The sequence below is a fragment of the Primulina tabacum genome, chromosome 1, assembly GCF_025594145.1.
Source record: "Primulina tabacum isolate GXHZ01 chromosome 1, ASM2559414v2, whole genome shotgun sequence".
Lineage (NCBI taxonomy): Eukaryota > Viridiplantae > Streptophyta > Magnoliopsida > Lamiales > Gesneriaceae > Primulina > Primulina tabacum.
In genome coordinates, this window is record NC_134550.1 from 19,286,663 (window position 1) to 19,308,962 (window position 22,300).

The 22,300-nt window shown below is 36.3% G+C and overlaps 1 protein-coding gene across 1 annotated transcript; it reads right to left on the reverse strand.

The window, feature by feature from the left end:
- Nucleotides 1-6,606: 6,606 nt before the first annotated feature.
- Nucleotides 6,607-7,056, reverse strand: LOC142506082 (uncharacterized). Its single transcript, XM_075619232.1, has one exon. The coding sequence runs from the start codon at nt 7,054-7,056 to the stop codon at nt 6,607-6,609; it is 450 nt and encodes a 149-aa protein (XP_075475347.1).
- Nucleotides 7,057-22,300: the final 15,244 nt, after the last annotated feature.

The following is a 22,300-nucleotide window of genomic DNA, read 5'->3' on the forward strand; positions in this document are numbered from 1 at the left end:
ATTTCAATCAAACCCTAAACAATCACATTACATTGCTGGTAAAAGGATTTTAAAATAACTTAAGGGTACTCAAAATGTAGGCCTCTGGTATACCAAGGACTCGTCGTTTAATCTTATTGGATACTCAGATGCTGATTATGCAGGATGTAAACTGGATAGGAAAAGCACAAGTGGTTTTTGTCAATTTCTTGGTGACAGACTGATATCCTGGTTTAGTAAAAAGCAGACCTCCATAGCCACATCTACTGCAGAAGCAGAATATCTGGCTGCTGGAAGCTGCTGCTCTCAAATATTATGGATTCAGCAACAGTTAAAAGACTATGGAATTCAAGCCTCCGAATCACCTATTTTCTGTGACAATACAAGTGCCATTGCAATCACACAAAATCCAATACTTCATTCCAGAACGAAGCACATAGACATCAGACATCATTTCATCAGAGATCATGTGCAGAAGAAGAACATTCATCTGGAATACATTCCTACTGATCAGCAAGCAGCAGACATCTTTACAAAACCTCTCCCTGAGAATAAGTTTTCTTACTTTCGAAATACACTTGGATTGATAGATTTAACTTAATTATTTATCATTATCTGATATTTTGGCTTAACTTTTCCTCTGTGATTATTCAGTTTCTAATTTTGCAGAAGGTAAAAGTACGATGGAGACAATCAGTAGACATAATATTTCATTAAAGATAATAGAAATGGGGGCGTACATTTTTCACTTCTGTTTTAACGTAAACTCTCCAGGATACCAACCAAGCGGTCAGCTCTCCAGTAGAGGTACGTAAAAACTCATCTGAAAAAGCAATCTTTTTCAGAGTCTTAATCTCCTTTAAGAGCATAAGAAGGTAGACGCCATCATCAGAGACAACGTCAGCACTATCGGCACTATGGAGACGTCGATAATACTTCGACATCATCATCAACTCCTTAGTAGAAGATGTTCACCCACTCTCGAAGGAAGACCTAAGCTCCTGGATTTTAGTCCAAGTAGCAAGTGTCTTCTTCAGCACCTTGACCTCTATTGCCTCCTTTCTTGCAGCAGTCACCTTTCTCATGAACTCATCAGCCAAATCAGGACTATTATCTCTTGCCATTTTTTTTCTTAAGAATGACTATCTGGTTTAACCCATGTTCATATTTATAGATGAAAACCAGGGACCAAAGCTCGAGAAAGTCTTGACTACAGTAGATATATGAAACATCCCATATCTAGCTCTCATCGGGTTTGTTACCATATATTGCACTAATTTAGGAAAAACTTTATTCTGATATTCTGTGATTCTGTGTCAGAAGCAAAAGGTATTTTGTCTCATTAACAAAACAAGGCTTATTTTATCTTCCAGTAGAAGCTATCAAGACGACTTCTCTTCTTCTAAATTTTATTCATCATTCATCAGTTATTTATCTTATTTAGCCAACAGTAAGTTATTTGCAGGAAAGCAGAAGGGAATATCAAGTACTTAAACTGAAATTTTATTAGAAACCATTCCAGTACATTAAACGATGCAGAAGTAAAAGCAGTAGATCAACAAATGCTCTTTAACAAGAAGCTTTACATTAAACTTTTTGCATTCAGTAATATTAGCAGATCGTAGTATCTTCAGCAGGAAAAGGATGGTCTGCTTCGAAAAGATTCCAGCAAGCTTGGGTCTAGTAAGAATCTAGCAAGCTTGGGTCTTGTTAGCACTAATGTATAATCAGATACTTTACAGGGCATCAGCTTCATCGATCAACCAGCACTCTCTTATTGCATTAGAAAGCCTCCGGAAAAGATCGATGCTACATCTCCGACTAAATGGAAGCAACAAATCTTTTTGATTGTTGACATTACAACTCCAGGAGTTTGATCCAAGGATCATTACGTAAAAAATGACATCTTCAAACTTCCTTCTGAACATTTTTGCTTCGGCCCCTGGATCAGACTCTAACTCTTCTTTAACTTGAGCTTTCATTTTAGATTATGAATGTTTAACTTCGTTTAAGTTGTGCAGGCATTTATAGTAATCTTCGGAAGACACAAAGACTCTTGCGACTGTTCATTTTCAACGGTTCAGATTGAAAGATTGCCAAAAGTCGTTTGGTGTTTAATATCCACTTATTAGTTGCATTTACCGAGGGGGAACAGTATCTTAGTCAGACTAAGATTTTTATACCTTTTTCAGAAAACAGATAGAGTATTTGTCTTTTCGATATAACAACAAGTCTGCTGGTTTTGTCACAGTGCTCAAATATTTCAGCACTCTAAAACTTCCAGCAGACGTTATCATAAAACGACAAATCTTCTTCTGATTATTTTTAGTAACCGTCTGGACAGCCCGCCTATTTCAAATTTTTAAATCATTCGCATCTCTGACAAACTTTGCAAGTCTTTTCAAACATTCAACCATAAACATACTGACACGTGTCCTTATGTTTACTTGACGGCTGTACATTCATTTTAAAATATCACCTTCTCATTTTTCATTTTTACCGTTTCAAAACTGTTGCTACTCAGCTACTGCTTTCTCTTAATCATCTTCTATCTACTGCAAATTTTATCTGATCCTTTCATCGTAGAGAAATGGCCGGAGCATACACTCTTAATGCATATCAAGTCAACTTTGCTTCAGTTCTCAATGTCAAAGATAAGAATCTTGTTAAAATGTTTCAAGACCTTGAGAAATCAGGACTTCGAAACTTCTTGGAAGCACCAGCTGTGATATACAAAAATGCTCTTCTGGATTTCTACGCTAAGGAAACTGTGCATGAAGGAAAGATCGTCCACTCTCAAGGAGATGCATCCATCTCCATTGATGCCACACTATTGGGCGCAACTTTTCTCCTCCCACTTTCAGGTACTTCTGAACTATCTGATATTTCCAAGCTAGAAATGTCTATTGCTCTTAGCACTTTCTCAGCCACTGGAGAAGAATTGTCTCCTTCTTGACACAAAAAGTTACTCAAAATGGAATATCAAATTCTGGCTGATATTGTGGCGAAGGCTATATTAGTCAAAGCTGGCACGTTCGACAAGTTAACAAAGGAGAAAGTTCAAGTGATGGCTGCCATCACTAAGGGAACTAAAGTGGATTGGAGTCATTTCATATTCAGAATCATGAAAGACATGGTCATCAAGAAAAGTTCTGGATTTGCTGTTCAGATCAGCACAATGCTCAAGGATGCTGGTTTCGCTTTTACAAGTGAACAGGATGCTGTTTCGGTAACAATGATTGATGCTGAGAATGTACTCGCTTTAAGGCCCAAGCCAACCGTGGCTGAATTTGTTGCCTTGAAAAAGGATATTGGAGAGACTATTTCTGAGACTCAGAAACCTCAACGAAAGATTAAAAGGAAAAGAGTGATCGTCTCTACTGATTCTGATAAAACAGTATCAGAAGAGTCTGCTGCTGATGTTCAACCATCCCTACCAACTCAAATCAAAAAGAAAGCACGGACTGTTCTTAAAATCAAGAAGACAGCAGCAATTTCTGAAATTGAGAAAGTGCCAATCAGACATGTGTTTCCAGAAGTGGTTCCATCTGCACGATCCAATGCTCCTACTTCAGTGCAAGCTGCTGCATCTGTTCCAGCAACATCTACTGCTTCTACTTTCAGACCAATGTCTGGAATAGTGATTAGAGAACCAACAAGGGGGTCTTCTGCATTTCGACCCATTTTGCCTATTTCATCAACCGACAAAGGCAAAGGAAAGATGATTGAAGAACCACAACTTTTTGGACTCAGAACAACTGTGACCACAGGTATTGATCTTCATTTGGCAGAAATAGAAAGCTCTGCCAATGATGACATGAATTTCTTTGACGAGTGACACAAGGTCCGAATTTTTCATTCTTTTGCTTACTTCAAGAAGAAAGGATCCTATGGGAAAATAATGAACGCTGAGAAGAGGGTCTTTCAGTTTGCCAAAACAGAAAATGTAATCGAGGCCTTGCGTAGAAGAAGCTACATCCTCGAACAGCTGAAATGTCAGAAGTTGGAATCGGTTCTGAAAATTCGTAAATCAAATTTTGATCCTACAATTCCTACTGCTGTTCAGGATCAAAACGTCATTCTGATTCTAACTGACAAATTGAAACAGATGAGTGAGCAACTTCTTGATCAAGAAAAGGGCTTTGGCGAGCCAATTGAATATCAAGTCGGCCTTGTTCCAGACTTTCCACAGATCCAGACAGTTGAGGAACGGACTACAGCTTCACCAAAAGCTTCTGTTCTCAGTACTCCTGCATCACCAACAAGGCCTCTTCAGCCATCATCTCTTTTGTCTGTGCATGAACTGGCTTCCGTTGAAGAAGTCATTGAGTCAATTGTTCCCACGTCCCCTACTACTCAGGAAGCAGTTCCAGCTACTTCATTGCCACAATCACCCTCTCCAACCGCAGAACAACATATGGCAGAATCAGATGTTGTATCTCTTTTGCCAAATCTAGAGAAATTTTCTGCTGCTCATCAAGCTGAAATGAAAGTTCTTCTGAACCAGCAATCTGAACCCATAACTGCAGAACAATCAGCTTCACCTACTGCCGTTGCTCCAACAGAAGAAAACTTGGTCTCCAACTTGGTTGCTCCTGATGAAGAGATTGTTCCTACCATAATTGCTGCCGAACCAAATGTCTCTGCTATTCCAGATGAAACCTCTGCTGACCCTGGTCCTTCTACTGCTGTGATGGACACCACTTCCCTCACCACCAATCAAGTCTCTACTGCACTAATTGTCATTGATCCTGTTCAAACTCTCACGAACACTCGTGCTGCTGAAATGAGGCAACGCATGCTTGCGCGAACCCCCTCACTTGAATCAGAATCATTCAATTTGGAGTTTCAGATTGACGTTCTGCAAAGGGAACTCAATAACCTGTCTGATTTAGTCAAGCGGATGTCCTGTGAAAGCATATCAGAATTTAGTGGTGCTCAGTTCTTCAGAGAACAAATGAGCAAACAAATATATAAAACGGCGGAATCCGTGGAAAAAATGCATGCTGAAACCATTGTTTTCAGACAAGCTGTATCGAGAAATTATAGTCACATCGTGCTTGCTCAAACTGATATACTAAATTGACTCACCGAGCATGATGATCTCATTCGATCATTTTCCACCTCCATGGAAGTAATGGATGCCAAGATTGATTCTCAAACTCAATCTCTCACTACTCTCAATGATCGTATCTCTACTCAAGCTCTGTATCTGGAGATGTTAACCAATGGCATTCAAAACTTGTCTGGAAGAATGAATGATCTTATGGCCCATGTGATTGCCGCTGATGCCAAAAAGGGGGAAGAAAAACGAAGAGATCCATCTGAAGCAGAACTAAGGCAATCAGAAGCTGAACCTTCAGATAGAAGATTTCAGGATCCTCAAGACGAAGAAGTCATTTACAGGGACATTGGAACTGATTGACAATTTATTGTGTTAATTTCATTGATATTATCCTTTTGCTAACTGATTATCTGTTATTTAACGCTTTCCTACTGTTTAGGTTTTGGCATCACCACAAAGGGGGAAATTGATAGACATGAATTAATTGTGGCGATGAAAATAAAAACCAGCAGACCAGCAGCACTCTTTAAGAAAACAGTAGACAAAAAGAAAATCAGAAGCTACTGGTCTAGTAAAACAAAAGCAGTAGAAAGGATAGAAAAACAGAATCAGTAGAAGATGTTGCCTAACGTGACTACTTTAAATGTTACCGTTAAAGTTACCAAGTACTAGTATTAATTGCAGCATTAAATACTATACGGAGTCATTTAATTCACTTTACCGAGTTTAGTATAAAACAGGACTGATTGTTTTATAGCTTTTCTGCAGGAACCTTTTTTTGGTAATAAAACTGACTCTATGAGAAATCTAAAGACATCTTCTGATCATAAACGTTGAACTCAGTCGCTTATATATACATGGAACAAACCCTTACAGAAAAAGAACTCTACGCATAATATCTTTTCAAGGATCAACGCTATTCACTCAACGAGACAACCTCGAAATTCCTTGATAACTTTGAGTTCAATACAAAGAAAAGTAGCACACGCTTCATAGCAAATATCTGATCTTTTGAAGATCATCTTGTGCTACTGATTCTTACACTCTTCACAATCTTTTACAACACTTATACTTTATCAGGAAGAGCTTGTAATCTGAAAAGAGTCTTTTCAGAACCTTTTGTATCACGTTCTTTTTGAGTCGAGTAACTAAGAGTTTCAGTAGGCAAAGGTGTAAGTCCTTCTGAAGTGGGTGTTTACAAGAGTTGTACTGTAATATCCAAAGTCTTTTAGTTATACCTTCTGGAAACAGGAGAAGGGGAGACGTAGAATTGTAATTATTGTTATTATTGTCTTTCACTTACTTCATCAGATTGTTTCCGCACCTATAATTGTAATCTAGGTGAAGGTATACGCAACAAGATAAACTACTATCCCTAACAGGATTTTTGTACCTCATCAAAAGAAAGGAAAAACGAGTAGAGTTTATTCACCCCTCCCTTCTAAACTCAACTTCGATCCTCAACACTTCGGCAACATTTGCCTTGCCATTGTTATCATCTATCAGAGATTCATAACTTTGCAGCTCATTTAGGAGTTCTGTCATATTACATGCCCTATGATTCATAACATAGTTTGTCCTAAATTGAAGAAAGCAGAAGAAAGTGTCTCTAGGATCATGCCAAATTGAGTTTTTTCATCAATGTTCGCACCATTGATATCAGCATCATTGAAATGATTAATCATTTTCAACACATGCTCACGAACTGAAGAACCGTTCTTCATCTTGCAGTTCATAACTTCTTTCACAGCTTCATAGCGTTCTTGTTCAGATGGACGTCCAAACATTTGTTGTAGAGATTCCATAATCTCTTTAGCAGTCTCAAAGGCTTCATGCTTAGCACTAAGCACTTCATTCATTGATGCTAACAGGTAGCAACGTGCCTTGTTGTTTGCAACAATCCAATTGTTATATGCTTGTGACACAGTCCTTGAAGTATTAGCTGGAGGCACTGGAGGACAATTCTCCTTGAGGACAAAATGGTAACTTTCATTGATCAAGAGGATATTCATGTTGCTTTTCCATTTAGAAAAATTTTCACCAGTCAAAACTTGCGATGCAAGAAGAAGAAGAATATGATTTGACATATTTTCTGAAAAAATGATAAATATTTTCAATGTGTAGTTGCATAAATATCACAAAATAATTTAAAGACAAAGTAAATAGAATGCATAAAAGCACGTGATAATACACAAAACATGTTACTTGAAGTTTTAAAGAATTATAATCACCACAATTAAATGCCGTCGTAGAGTAGTTCAAAATTGCTAATTATAATAAGACTTTCTCAATTATAAATGCTATCTAAAATATCTTATATTTCTAGCATCTTTTAATTTCTTATAAATTTTAGTCAAAAAGATAATTAACTAATTTAATCACCTTTTTTATGAATGTAACCCACCGTATCAGATTTTAAAACTTAATTTAGTAATTGCCTCCGTAGGGTAGGTCAAAACTAAAATACATTTTAAAATCTTATCTGTAACGACCCAAGGCTATCCCGATCATGGGCTCTCTCTGGAACTCTAGACTCTTCCCTCACGGGCTTTCCATAGGTTCGATCCTGGAAAGGTACAAACTTCAGTGCATGGGCTGGAGTAGCTTATGAGTAACGATGCCTATGGAAAGCCCGTGAGGGAAGAGTCTAGAGTTCCAAAGAAAGCCCATAGTGAGAGTCCAAGATCGGGATAGCCTTGGGTCGTTACAATAAAAGGATATATAGGTACTTAGCACAATCCTGGTACCAATTGAGCTACATGTGGTCTTAGGTTCGATCCTGGGGAGTTACAAACTCCAGTGCATGGGCTGGAGTAGCTTATGTGTAACGATGCCTATGGAAAGCCCGTGAGGGAAGAGTCTAGAGTTCCAGAGAGAGCCCATAGTCAGAGCCCAAGATCGGGATAGCCTTGGGTCGTTACATTATCTCATGGAAAACAACTTTGCTATTGTAATTTGTAGTCACCCTCCGTAGGGAGGACATAATAAGAACGTCTCGAAGCGCTACAAAAAACTCACGGTATTGTTCTAACGGTGGAGACCAAAGGTTAATATTGTCATATTACCCGCTCCCACTCATTATTTTACAACAATGTATTTGATTTATAAAATAACTCTTATTTTATAATAAATAGTGAATTTAAACATTTTAAACCACTAATATAAAATTTATAAAATAACTCTTATTTTATAAAACTGTTAATCAATTTAAACATTTTAAATTGTCAAGTCCTTTAATTTTAAACAAATTAAAATTATAAATATTGCGTGCATCACGATAAAGGCACCACAAGCAGTACAAGAATAATTTTAAAATTAACATGCACATGCCTTGAACACATCAAATCAATCATCATGAATACTAGATATATTATGCACGAGACATAGGAACCGATATTGAAAAAACAAATTCGCAATTTGTTGTATGAGATAACACTATAGAAAAAATTGTCACCCTCGATATTTAATATTTAAATTAAATTTTAAACATTTTAAAATTATAAATCGATGATGACAATGATTGAAATTTAACAATTAAATTCATAATATTCATTGATCAGTCCATACATCAACATGAATGTAACAATCAAATTGCATGGAGAAAAAATAAAAATAAAATCATGCTAATTACAGGAAAGGCTTTGACGAGGGAGTGGAACATATAATCATAGACCAACCAAGATAAATAAGCACGAATGTATCCGAAATATAGAGAAAAAAATCTCTATAAAATTAAATTAGTATAGAGTATTGACCGCTCTGATACAAATTGTTAATTTCTCAAACCGAATTTCAAAAATAAATTATATTTGCGGAAGCTTGGCATAGATCGAATCGTATAAAACAATATTTTCCACCAAAATGTTGAACGATCAATGCCTATATTAATTTAATAAATAATCAACAACAGATAGAATATACCTTTGTTGAATGAAGTTGGAATACTTTGAGTTAAGACACCGTAATTCTTTCACGCCTACTATCTCGAACCAACGAACTGACGTGTGGGCTTCACCAAAATATTGCTCTTCTTTTTACTTTTTCTCGCTTACCAGTACACTGATATATTTCTCTATTTATAAATCTCAACCATTGAGAAAAATCAAGAGAAAAAATATTATTGTGTAGAATATCTCTCAATTTGTTAAAATTTTTCATCCCAAAATCATATCTTCTATATATGATATAAAAACAAACTTTTGTTTAAATTTAAAATCACTTCCCTCTTTTAGGGAAGTGATTTACGTGATTGAAGTGGAGGAAGCATGATCTCCTCCACTACTCAATCTATTATTATGATAACATTCCATATCCTTATATAAATATATATATATATATATATATATATATATATTATCACAAGGATTATCATGAATAATGGAGAAGATCTCATCTCCATCGTAATTCAAAAATTAGTTTCTCAAATATTTATCTAATAAATATTTCAAAGAGAAAATAATTGATATTAATAATTCAAAATTAAATATTTGGAATGTGTATCTTTTTGTGATCTCTATCACAAATTATTGTTTGACAATTAATTCAAAATTAATTGATTGAGATGAGATAAATGAATCGCTAAAGAAAAATACTTTTCTTTACGATTTTCCAAACAAATTAAAATTGAGCAATGACTTAAAATTCAAAAATTTTAAGTTAATAAATAAGTGTTGAAGTAAATCGGAGATGGCATGGGGAACTATGGACCTATAATTTCAAGCTCCAATAAAATTGATAATAAAATAAACTCTTTAATTTACATATATTAATTTTATTAATTCCAAAATTATTCCACTATAAACTTGGAACTGCACTCTTAAAAAAATAGATATAAAATTACTCAACCAAAAATGAATAGTCCATTGATATAGTCACTACATTTGAATCAATCTTCCATAAATTGTCCATAATTAAAGCTAGGTAATTTCCGCTTAACCTCTTTAATTATATCTTTTTCCTTAAGTCCCATTGATTCTCTAATGAATAATATTTTTATGATCTAATCATAAATTGAGCGCTCTTATTATTCAAGTCCCGAATCAACACTTAAGGGAACCATTTATCTATCTTCTTTTACGAAAGAATGGATTTCGTCTTGTATATTAATATTCCCAGCTATTTATTTTATTGTATTTTCAATGTACCAAGAACTTTGACACCATATAATTTGTGTCATTACTCGATATGTCAAAAATACAATATCATAAATAGGAGTTTATTAATTACTCAGAATTAAGATTGACTCATATATAACCATCGTTGATTAATATTGAAATCTCAATGATGCTATATCTCTCTTTGTGAAAAAGTTCTCCAGATTCATGAAGAAGAATCACCAAGCTTATCAAAGCCCTAATCGGAACTTCAAGAAGGATTCACCACCTGGTTACATGGCGTGCTTTAACTGTGGAAAGATCAATCACTTTATTGCTGATTGTCCAAAGCCCAAGAAGGATGACCAGAAGAAAAAAGAATACAAGAGGAATGACAAGAAATTCAGAAGAGACCGCAAAGCAATGATTGCTAAGGAAAGTAAATCTAAATGGGCGGACTCTAGCTCTGAGTCTTCTGACTCAGAAAGTCATTCCACCGAAAGTGATGTAGAAGAGATCAAATGTCTTATGGCGGATATCGAACCAACCTCGACATCTGGAGAGGTACTAGACTTTGACTCTGACGAATTTACACGAACTGATTTAATTAAAGCCTTGCATGACATGGTGGGAGAGTACTCGAGACTTTCTCAATCATTCGAGGAAGTTAAGATTGAAAATCTAAACTTAAAGGATCAAGTCAGTAAGTTCACTTGTTTACAAGAGAACAGCTGCAATGATTTAAAGGTTGAGATGAGTAAGTTGAGCACTGAGAATGAAAGAGTAAATGCAGATTACCAGACAATGAGATCTGAAAATCAAAAGCTGTCTAATGCATGGAATAAGTCGTCTGTTTCATTGGAAAAGATGCAAGAATTGCAGAAGCAATCCGGAGACAGAAGTGGTCTCGGATTCAGCAATAATGAAAGCACTTCTGAAACTAGTACCAAGCCAGAACTGAATAAAGGTAAAGGGAAATTCATTCAATTTGTCAAATCCAGTGTGGTATATGAACCTGAAGTACCAACTGTTTGAGTTGAAAGGAATATAAATCAGATGAACAGAAGAAAGCATTATGGTCTGGGTTATGTTGAACCTAAGGGGAGAGTTCACCAGAGTGCTGGATCCAGTAGAGGATTCAACTCAGGAGGACAACCCTCTATGAAGGTTAAAAACTACCATTACTATAATTCTAGACCTGTACTCAGAAGAGATACATGCCAGACAACACAAACAGAAAGGAAGAACAACATTCCAAAATGCATACTGTTAGAAATAACAGACCTTCTGTTGCACACACCGCTTTGGATTCCCGAAGTACAATGTCACCAAGAATTGTACAAATGTGGGTCCCTAAAGGACTGATAAGCCTTGGACTCAAATAGATTTGGGTACCAGATACTAAAATTTGTGATTGCAGGAACAACAGAAGAAAATCAAAATCAGCAGCTCCACATGGTATCTGGATTGTGGATGCTCCAGACACATGACTGGACAAAAAAATCTACTATCAGAATTAATGAGTTGTATTGGACCAAAGATAACTTTTGGGGACAACTCAAAAGGTAAAACCGTGGGTAAGGGTAAGATTATCCATGGTAACATAACTATTAATGATGTACTACTGGTTGAGAATCTCTGTTATAATTTTATTAGCATTAGTCAACTGTGTGATAATGGTTATTCTGTATCTTTTTAGAAGCACACATGCACAGTTAAAGATTCTGCTGAGTCTACTGTATTAACTGGAAAGAGAGAAGGCAACACCTATAAAGTTTCATGGAACTTAGATCATGTTGTTGTTCCTACATGTTTAGTTGTCTCTCTTACTGATAAGCATTGGCTCTGGCACAAGAGATTGAATCACCTGAATTCAAGTCAATCAACAATCTCAAGAAGCAGAATTTAGTTGATGGTTTACCTGATATTAACTTTGTTAAGAATCATGTTTGTTCTGCATGTCAACTTGGCAAGCAGGTGAGATCTAGCTTCAAGAACAAAGGTAGTAAATCAACTTCAAGGTGTTTGGAATTATTGAATATGGATTTATTTGGTCCAATCCCTATCATGAGCTTAAGGGGAATGAAGTCTACACTTGTTGTTGTTGATGATTTTTCTAGATTTACATGGGTAATATTTCTTACAAGAAAAGATCAAACCAGTAGCCTCCTGATCAAGCTTCTGAAAAAGATTCAAAATGAAAAAATCAGTTTCTGTCATTAAAATCAGAAGTGATCGGGGTACTGAGTTTACTAACAAGATTCTTGAGTTGTACTTAGATGAACAGGGCATTCATCATGAATATTCAGCTGTCAGAACACCTCAACTGAATGGAGTGGCTAAGAAGAGAAACAGAACTCTTAAGGAAGCTACTAGAACAATGCTAGCAGATGCAAACATCTCTCAGCGCTTATGGGTAGAAGCAATCAACACAGCATGTTACATACAAAACAGAACCATGATCAACAAAAGGCACAAATAGACTCCATACGAAATATGGAAAGGGAGTAAGCCTAATGTATCTTACTTTCATGTATTTGGTTGTAGATGCTTTGTGCACAACAATGGTAAAAACTATTTGACTGCATTTGATTCAAAATCAAATGCTGGACTTTTTCTTGGTTATTCTGCAGCAAGCAAAGCTTTTAGAATTTTCAACAATAGAACTCTTAATGTTGAAGAATCTATTCATGTTGTCTTTGATGAAGATAGCAATGCTCCTGAAATTTCTAACGTGTCAAATCTAAGTAACAGGTTAGACAGAATTCATCTGGAACTGGATAGTGAAGATGATGCAAAACCTAGTGTTAAAGATGCTCAAAATCCAGAACCAGACATTTCTCTGGTAGAACCAATTGTTCAGACACAAGATTTACTAGAACCAGAAGTGAACATTCCAGAACCGCCTACTGCTCCAGATGAGCCTATTTCGAATATATCAAACCAGGAAGAAATTTCTTTAAATCCTTTTGTTTGGAGGAAATCCCATCCTCCATCCTTGGTTATTGTAATCCTGCAGCTCCATTAAGAACTAGAAGACAAATGATTAATGAATATATGCATGCTACCTTTATCTCCCAGGATGAACCAAAAAAAATTGAAGAAGCTCTTCCGGATCCCAGTTGGATCGAAGCTATGCATGAAAAGCTGAATCAATTTAAGAGAAATGAAGTCTGGTTTCTTGTACCCAGACCATCTCATCAAGCCGTTATTGGAACTCGGTGGGTATTCAGAAACAAACTAAATGAAGAAGGTACTGTGGTTCAGAAATAAAGCAAGACTGGTAGCTCAAGGTTTCAGACAAGAAGAAGGAATAGACTACGATGAAACCTATGCACAAGTAGCAAGACTTGAAGCCATCAGAATATTTTTGGCCTTTGCTGCTTTTAAGAATATCAAAGTTTATCAGATGGACATGAAAAGCGCATTCCTAAATAGTCTACTGCAAGAAGAGGTCTACGTTGAAAAACCTCCAGGTTTTATCGACCATTTCTTACCTCATCATGTATTTAAATTACACAAAGACCTGTATGGTTTAAAACAGGCACCTAGAGCATGGTATGACACCCTCTCACAATTCCTTGTCAATCATGATTTTACTATTGGCACGGTAGATAAGACTCTATTTACCTTAGTTAAGAATAAGCACATTCTGTTAGTACAGATTTATGTTGATGACATTATTTTTGGGTCAACTAACCCCAAACTATGTGCAAAGTTTGCTAAATTGATGCAGGATCAGTTTGAAACGAGCATGATGGGAGAATTATCATTCTTCCTAGGACTGCAGATCAAGCAACTTGATACTGGAATTTTCATAAATCAAGCTAAGTATACCAAGGAGCTACTGAAAAGTTTTGCATGGAAGCATGCTCTGCTGCTTCCACTCCAATGAGCTCATCTACTGAACCTGATAAGGATGATAGTGGAATTCCAGTAGAGGTAACTCAGTATCGTGGTCTTATTAGTTCTCTGTTATATCTTACTGCCAGTAGACCTGACATTATGTTTGTTGTTTGCATTTGTGCAAGATTCCAATCTAACCCTAAGCAGTCACATTATATTGCTTCTAAAAGTATTCTGAAGAACTTAAAGAGAACTCAAAATGTCGGCTTATGGTATCCCAATGATTCATCTTTAAATCTTATTGGATATTAAGATGTTGATTATGCAGGTTGCAAACTAGACAGAAAAAGCACAAGTGGTTTTTATCAATTCCTTGGTGATAGGTTGATCTTCTGGTTTAGTAAGAAGCAGACTTCCATAGATACGTCTACTGCAGAAGTAGAATACTTTGTTGTTGGAAGCTGCTGCTCTCAAATACTATGGATGCAACAACAACTTAAAGACTATGGAGTTCAACCCTCTGAATTACCTGCCTATCTTCTGTGACAATACCAGTGCCATTGCAATTACGCAAAATTCAGTACTTCATTCCAGAACGAAGCACATTGACATCAGACATCATTTTATTAGAGATCATGTGAAGAAGAAGGACATTCGTCTGGAATACGTTTCTACTGATTTACAGGCAGTAGACATCTTTACAAAACCTCTGCCTGAGAATAAGTTTTTTTTCGTAATATACTAGTTTAATTGATTTAACTTGATTATTTTGGTAAATATAATCAGTTATATGATATTCTACTAACACTGATTTACTTGCATAAGAGTAAAGAGACGACTTGTGAAAACTACTGATATTTCATTTAGAATGTAATCGAAACCAAGTTACACGATCTAATTCATCTCCTATAGAATATTGCAACTCAGAAATCCAGTTATTCAACTCATGACTCCTAATCCTCTTAAAGGACTCTGCACTGGAAATCTTTTCTAGCTGATGTCATTCCTTCTAGAGCATCACATGAAGCAGAACTCTATCAGTAGCAAGCTCAGAAACATGATCAACTTCAAACTCCCGTTTTTACTTCCTTGTTGTTGCTCTTTGAGAAGTAGTAGAAGTCAAACCATTTCGTTGAATATTCTGAAGATCTTGCACTTTGAACCATGAAGACATGACATTTATCCAGATATATTCCTCAATGGTCTTCTTCAAAGCTTCCAGATGAGGAAGTGTTTCTTGTGCTACCAAGAAATAAGTACTGCTACAGGCATCCGAATCACTTGAGTCTGACATATCAAATTGTTGTTTCTTTAACATTTGTTGTTATCTTATTTATAGACATGTTACATTTAATGCTGAAAAGTTAAAGAGTCTCAAATCAACCGAAACGTCTTCTGATTTATTCAGACTGAGTTTTTCTTATCCCTTATTTATTTACGCAATCAATAAAAGCAGTAGATAAACAAAGACATGACAAAATGAGATTTTTCATTCATAAAACAAAAGCATTACATAACGTTTATCTACTATATTTGTTAATATCAGCAGCTTGAAGTACTTCAGTGCAAAGTACTTCAGCAGGAACCTATCTAAGGACTGCTGGGAACCCCTCTCCTTGAATGATTGTGGTTGTGGGAGAGGTGATTCCACGGCCTAGTCCTAATAATTTGAACAATCTTACTGATTGTTCATATTATAAACTGAGGATTTTCTTCTAAGTCTTCATATCGTGAAAAAGGATGTCTTCAAACATCTTCTTACGAGACGCTGGAAATTGCCTCTGGAACTCTGGAGAAGACTCCGAGAGTTTACTTGCTCTACCCATTTGATTTTATTTGATTTGATAAAAGTATAAATGACTTAGTTTGTGAACTTGCAGGCACTTATATAGAGTTTTGGAAAGCTAAAGAGACGGCTATCTGACTACATGAATACCAAGAATCATCTGTCGATTTCGTATCTTCGCATTTATTAAGTTGCATTAATTAAGGGGGAGCAATATCGTTTTCAGACTGTTATTTTCTTGCTTTGTCAGAAGCAGAAAGGATATTTGTCTTTTCGATAAAACAATGTGTCTAATGATTTTCATTAGAGTGCTGGAAATATTTCAGTACTTTGTAACTTCCAGTAGATATTATCATAAAACGACAGATCTCCTTTTGGCTATTTTTAGAAACTAATTGGACATCCCGCTCTTTTCATCTCTTTTCAAAGTTTTAAAATCATTAGTCACTATGACACCTTCTGTTTAACTTTTCAAATACTCAACCGCTAACACATTGACACGTATCCTTGTGTTTCACTAACGGCTGTACATTTTTTAATATTAACCGCCTATCTCGTTTCTTTTTACTTTTTACGATTCCAGACATTTTCCTACTAGCTACTGATTTCTCTTGCTCACTTCTCGTACAGATCTTACTTCAAATTTATCTTGTTTATAGAAATGGCCGGAGCTTACACTTTGAACGCTTATCAAGTTAACTTTGCTTTCGTCCTAACTATCAAGGATGAACATCTTGTCAAGATGTTTCAAGCTATTCAGAAATCCGGTCTCAGAAAATTTTTGGAGGTATCTGCCGTTATCTACAAAACTGCTCTTTTGGATTTCTATGCCAAGGCAACTGTACAAGAAGGAAAAATCATCTATTCTCAAGGGAACGCATCTATTTCCATCGACGGTGCATTATTGGGATCTACTTTCTTTCTGCCTTGCTCTGGTTTCTCTGAACTTTCTAGAATTTCTATGGAGGAAATGTCTACTGCCCTTCTTAATTTCTCAGCTTCTGGAGAGGAACTCTCTCCATCCTGTTTCAAGAAGCTTTTGAAGATGGAATTTCAAGTGCTCGCTGACATTGTCGCAAAAGCACTGTTGGTAAATGCCGGAACGTTTGATCGGCTGACCAAAGAAAAGGTTCAGGTGATGATTGCCATCACTTCGGGGTATAAGGTGGACTGGAGTCGATTTATTTTCAAAATCATGACGGATATGATTGTTCGGAAGAGTTCTGTTTTTGCTGTCCAGATCAGCACAATGCTCAAGGACGCTGGTTTTGCCTTTACTACTGAGCAGGACGCTTCTTATGTCACTATGGCTGATGCTGACAATGTGCTCGCCTTAAGGCCAAAGCCATCCATTGTTGAGTTTATTGCCTTGAAGAAGGAAGTGGGAGATGCACAAACTGAGGCTCAAGGACCTCAAAAGAAGATAAAGAGAAAAAGAGTGGTTCTCTCCACTGATTCTAACAAAACGGTGTTTGGGGAGTCTGCTGCTCCTACCAAATTATCTCTACCAGCAACCCCTAGCAAGAAGAAAGCTCTCACTGTTGTTCGCATCAAGAAAACAGTTGCAATCACTGATTTAGACATTGTACCATTGAGACAAGTGTTTCCAGAAGCCACCTCTTCTATGCCAGAATCAATCCCTGCTTCTAGACCAGCAGTTAATTCTACTGCAACAACCTCATCTACTGCCCCAGTTTTCAGACCAACTTTTGGAGTTGTCATTCGGGAATCCTCCGCTGGGTCTTCTGCTTTTAGACCACTGATGCCTATGCCATCCTCGGATAAAGGCAAAGGAAAACTTATTGAAGAACCACAATCTCATAACCCCAAATCTTCTGTTTTAACCGGTGTTGATCTTCACATCGAGGAAATTGAGAGAGCTGCCAATGAAGGCATGACGTTCTTCGACGAATGGCATAAGGTTCGGGTTTTTCATCCCCTCTCCTATTTCAGGACAAAAGGAACTTTTGGAAAATTGATGAAATACGAGGAGAAATTTTTTGATCTTGCCAAGACTCAAAATGTAATTGAAGCAATGAGACGACAAAGCTTCATTCTTGAGCAACTTAAACGACAAAAGCTGGAATCTGTGTTGAAGACTCTTCAGTCGAATTTTGATGCATTAATTCCCACTGCTGCTCAAGATCAGAATGTGATCTTCATTCTAACTGCCCGTTCGAAAATGATGAATGAGCAACTTCTTGCTCAGGAACAGACATTTGAAGAATCTCTAGAGTATTCAGTAGGTTTCGTTCCAATTTTTTATCAGACTAAGCCAGTCGAGGAACGGATTGCAGCTTCACCAAAAGCTAAGATCTTCAGTACTCCTGCATCACCTACGCGACCTACTCAATCTTCATCTCTTATTTATGTTCGAGAATTGGCTTCGGTGGACGAAGTCATTGAATCCATTTTTATTTCTGCCTTCGCTACACCAGTAGTCCACCCAACAGTTCAAACAGCAAATCAACCCTTGGCAGATTCAGATGCTACTCGTTCTCCATCATTGCCAAATCTAGAGATCTTCTCTACTGAACGTAGAGTGGAAATGGAAGCTATTTTGAATGATCCATCTTCATCCATTCCAGACTCTGAACAACTGGAAGCCTTGGAAGCTGCCGAACCACAAGAAATTGCTGCACATAGATCATCTACTACTGCTGAAGAAACCTCTTCTGAACAGCCCGTTGCAATTGCTACTGCTTCTACCAAATTTGTCCCTTCTACTGCTCTGGTTGTTCATCTTATTGACTCACCCTCTCAAATTGCTCATACTACGCATCTTGCGGATATCAAAGAAAGAATGCTCGCCAGAAGCCCCTCTCTAGAAGAAGAGCAATTCAATCTTGAGTTTGAGTTTGACACTCTCAGACGGAGTGTTGAAAGAATCTCAAAGATCGTCAAGAAGTTATCTCATGAACATGCTGGTGAGGTCTATGCCACCACAAATTTCAGAGAACGAATCTCGAAGTATGTCATCAATACAGCATAATCATTGCAAAACTTGAGGTTGGATCCGACCTTTTCAGAACTAAAATCCTGAAAAGCCACGCTGACCTCGTGGTTGGTCAATCTGATATTCTTCGTAGAATCTCTAATCATGACGGATCTCTTCACTCCGTATCTACCAAAGTTGAATCAATGGACTCCAGACTCGAAACTATCAACATTCAGATTGAGTTTCAATCTCAATCAATTCAGGCTCTTAATGAACAAGTTTTGAGTCACACACCACTTCGGGAGATACTGAACAATGGCATTGCTACTTTTACTGGACGAGTGGATCTCTTACTCACTCGAGTGCAGGCTACTGATGCCAAAAAGGGGGAAATAGAAGGCAGACCAGAAGCTGAAGGAAGAACTGGAGGACATCAAGCTGAATCATCCTTCAGAAATCTAGATCCTCCTCAGGATGAGGATACTATGTTCCGGGTCATTGGAACAGATGACTAGAATTTCTTACTGCTTTATGAACCTTGTTCAACTGTTTATTTACTTTTGAATCATCTAGTTTTAATTGTTATTTGCTTTATTATTCATCGCTACTAACCTCTAGGTTTTGGCATCAACACAAATGGGGAAATTTATAGACTTTATTTAGTTGTGGTGATGAGAATCAAAAACAGTAGGAATAGCAATTACCAGAAGTCAATGCAAAGTAGAAGCTCTCGATTCGCTTTTAAGCAGTACTTTAGTTAGTACTCAACGGCTTAGAAAAACAGAAGCAGTAATAAGCAGAACTTGGCTTCAGTAGAACAATACTTAACGGCTTTTACTCAGTTGTTTCAATCTTAAATGTTACCGTTACTTTATCAAGTACGAGTATTAAATGCTGAACAAAGTCATTTAATACGCATTACCTATTTTGGTATGAAACAAGACTGATTGTTTTGTAGTCTTTTTGCAGGAATCTTTTTAAGCATTAAAGTTTTTTCTATCACAGGTCAAAGAAGCCGTTCTAATTATAGACGTTGGATTCAAGTTATCTATATATATGGATCAAACCCATTTAGAGAAAACACGCTGATCATTTTATCAAGAAACATATTATCTATGCAACGTTACTTTGAGCAACCGTGAACCAATCGTTATCTTCAAGCTCAATTTGCAGAAAAGACGCACACGCTTCATATCTTACATCTGATCTTTGGATATCATTTTGTACTGCTGTTTCTTCACCTCTTCAAGCAAAACACCTTACGCTAATTTTTCGAAGAAGAGTTTGTAATCTGGAAAAGAGTCTTTTCCAAAAACTTGCTGTATTGAATTATATTGTGTTGAGTTACTAAGAGTTTCAGTAGGCAAAAGATAAGTCCTGCTGAAGTGGGTGTGTACAAGTGTGTACTGTAAAATCCAAAGTCTTTTAGTGATACCTTCTGAAAACAGAAGAAGGGGTGACGTAGAAGATTTTATCTTCAAACTTCCAGAAACAACTACTCGTCTACTGCCTACTATTATTACTGTTTTTCACCTTACTCCATCGGATAGTTTCTGCACTTATATTTGTGATCTACTGGATTTACGCTTGAACAAGAACAACTACAATCTCTAACAGGATTCTAGCACACTTTGCAAAAACTATCGTCAAAGGAAAGAGTTTATTCACCTCCTCTAAACTCTACATCGATCCCCAACACATTTTTTTTTTGGCACAAAACCCAACAAAAGCTTCCTCGATTTGGAGGAGAATCAAGTTAGGGTTAGGGCAATCTGCAAAGACGCGAAGGAAGACTTGAGATAAACGAGAAATCCTTGTTTTTTTAGGCTAAACCCAAATTGTTGGATTAAAATCTAAAATCCAACACAACAAAATAAAAATTGAAATCTTAAAATACCTTAATTTATAAGTGAAATTTTCGGTATTTCGGTATATATCGAAATACCGAAAACATTTAAAATACATACCGTATACCGTACCGAAATTTTCAATACCGTACCAAAAATTTCGATATACAGTTAATTTCTGATTGTTTTGTATGTGTCAGTATGGTATGTGCGAGATATACCGAAATTTTCGATATTTTTCCCACCCCTACCTATAAGTAACATAAACAATACATTTTATAAATTTATCAAAATTTAAATTTACAATCCATTTATAATTATCATATTCTCACTTTCAAACACTTTGAAATTTATCATAATATATATCTGTCCTTATCTACATTTTTAATTAATACTATTTATTATGCACACGCGATGCGTGTGTGTAAAATTTTTTTTATCATTATCGATGGACTAAAGTATAATTTGGCAATTTATGAAGTGACTAAATTGATATCTGAATTGTTGAAATAAAAAAATAAAAGTGTGTGTTGAAATTAAAAAAAAAACAAAATAACAAAAAACAAAAGTGTATATTAGTATCATATAAGAATAAAATTGGAAGAAAAAGCTGGTGTCCTCCTAGGTAGTTAGTATCATGTGCTCAATCTTTCGGACTTTCTTTGCAGTAAATATGCATATCCGTATCTTGAATAATCATCAATGAAAGTGATGAAATATTCATAACCTCCTCTTGCTTTGACATTCAAAGGTCCACATACATCAGAATGTATAATATCCAGAGGTGTTTTAGCTCTTTCACCTTTTGCCAAAAATTGTCTTTTGGTCATCTTTCCTTCAAGACAGGATTCACAAACTGGTAGAGTACTAAGTTTTAACTCTTTCGAAGGACCATCCTTTACTAGTCTTTCTATCTTTTCTACATTGATATGACCAAGCCTTAAATGCCACAAATATGTATCATTATTTTCATCAGAAATTTTTCTTCTCTTAGGGGTTGGTTCAGCGATTTTAAACATTTCAGTTTGAAGTAAATTATGTGAAATTGGCTTCATAAAAAAAAGACCATTCTCAACATAACCAGAAAAAATATTCATACCATTCTTATTAATTGAAACAGAATCAATATCAAAAGAAACATAAATAAATTGTTCATGCAACTTCTAAACTGAAATCAAATTGCGTTGGAAACCAGGAATAAAATAAATATTGTTCAAAATCAAATATTTATTATTCTTAAATGACAGTCGCACTGTCCCAACTGCCGTCGCTGATAATCTTTCCCCATTGCCTACTCTCATCATGAAAGCTCCCTCATCAAGATCCCTGGACGACTCCAGCATCTGCAAAGAAACACAAACATGGTTAGACGCTCCTGAATCAATTATCCAGCTTGAGAAATCATTCTCAACAAATAATGTTTCTATGACTAGTAAATCTAATTTACCTTGTTTCTTCTTTTGTTTCAGCTCATCAAGGTACTTCTTACAGTTCCTTTTTCCAATGATCATCCACGTTGCGATGGAAACATTTTCCATTTGGTTTGGGTTCAGCACCCTTCCAATTCTTCTTTTGAATCTTTTTCTCGCCCTTAAACTTTCTCACATTTTCTTCTTTTTATTCTTGGAAGAAGCAGCCTTTCCCACAGCCACATTAGCTTCAGCAACATTTGCCTTGCCATTGTTATCATCTATCAGAGATTCATAACTTTGCAGCTCATTTAGGAGTTCTGTCATATTACATGCC

Excerpts from the sequence above, each read along its gene's own strand:
- LOC142506082 (XM_075619232.1), bottom strand. The coding sequence starts at position 7,056 with ATGAATATCCTCTTGATCAATGAAAGTTACCATTTTGTCCTCAAGGAG.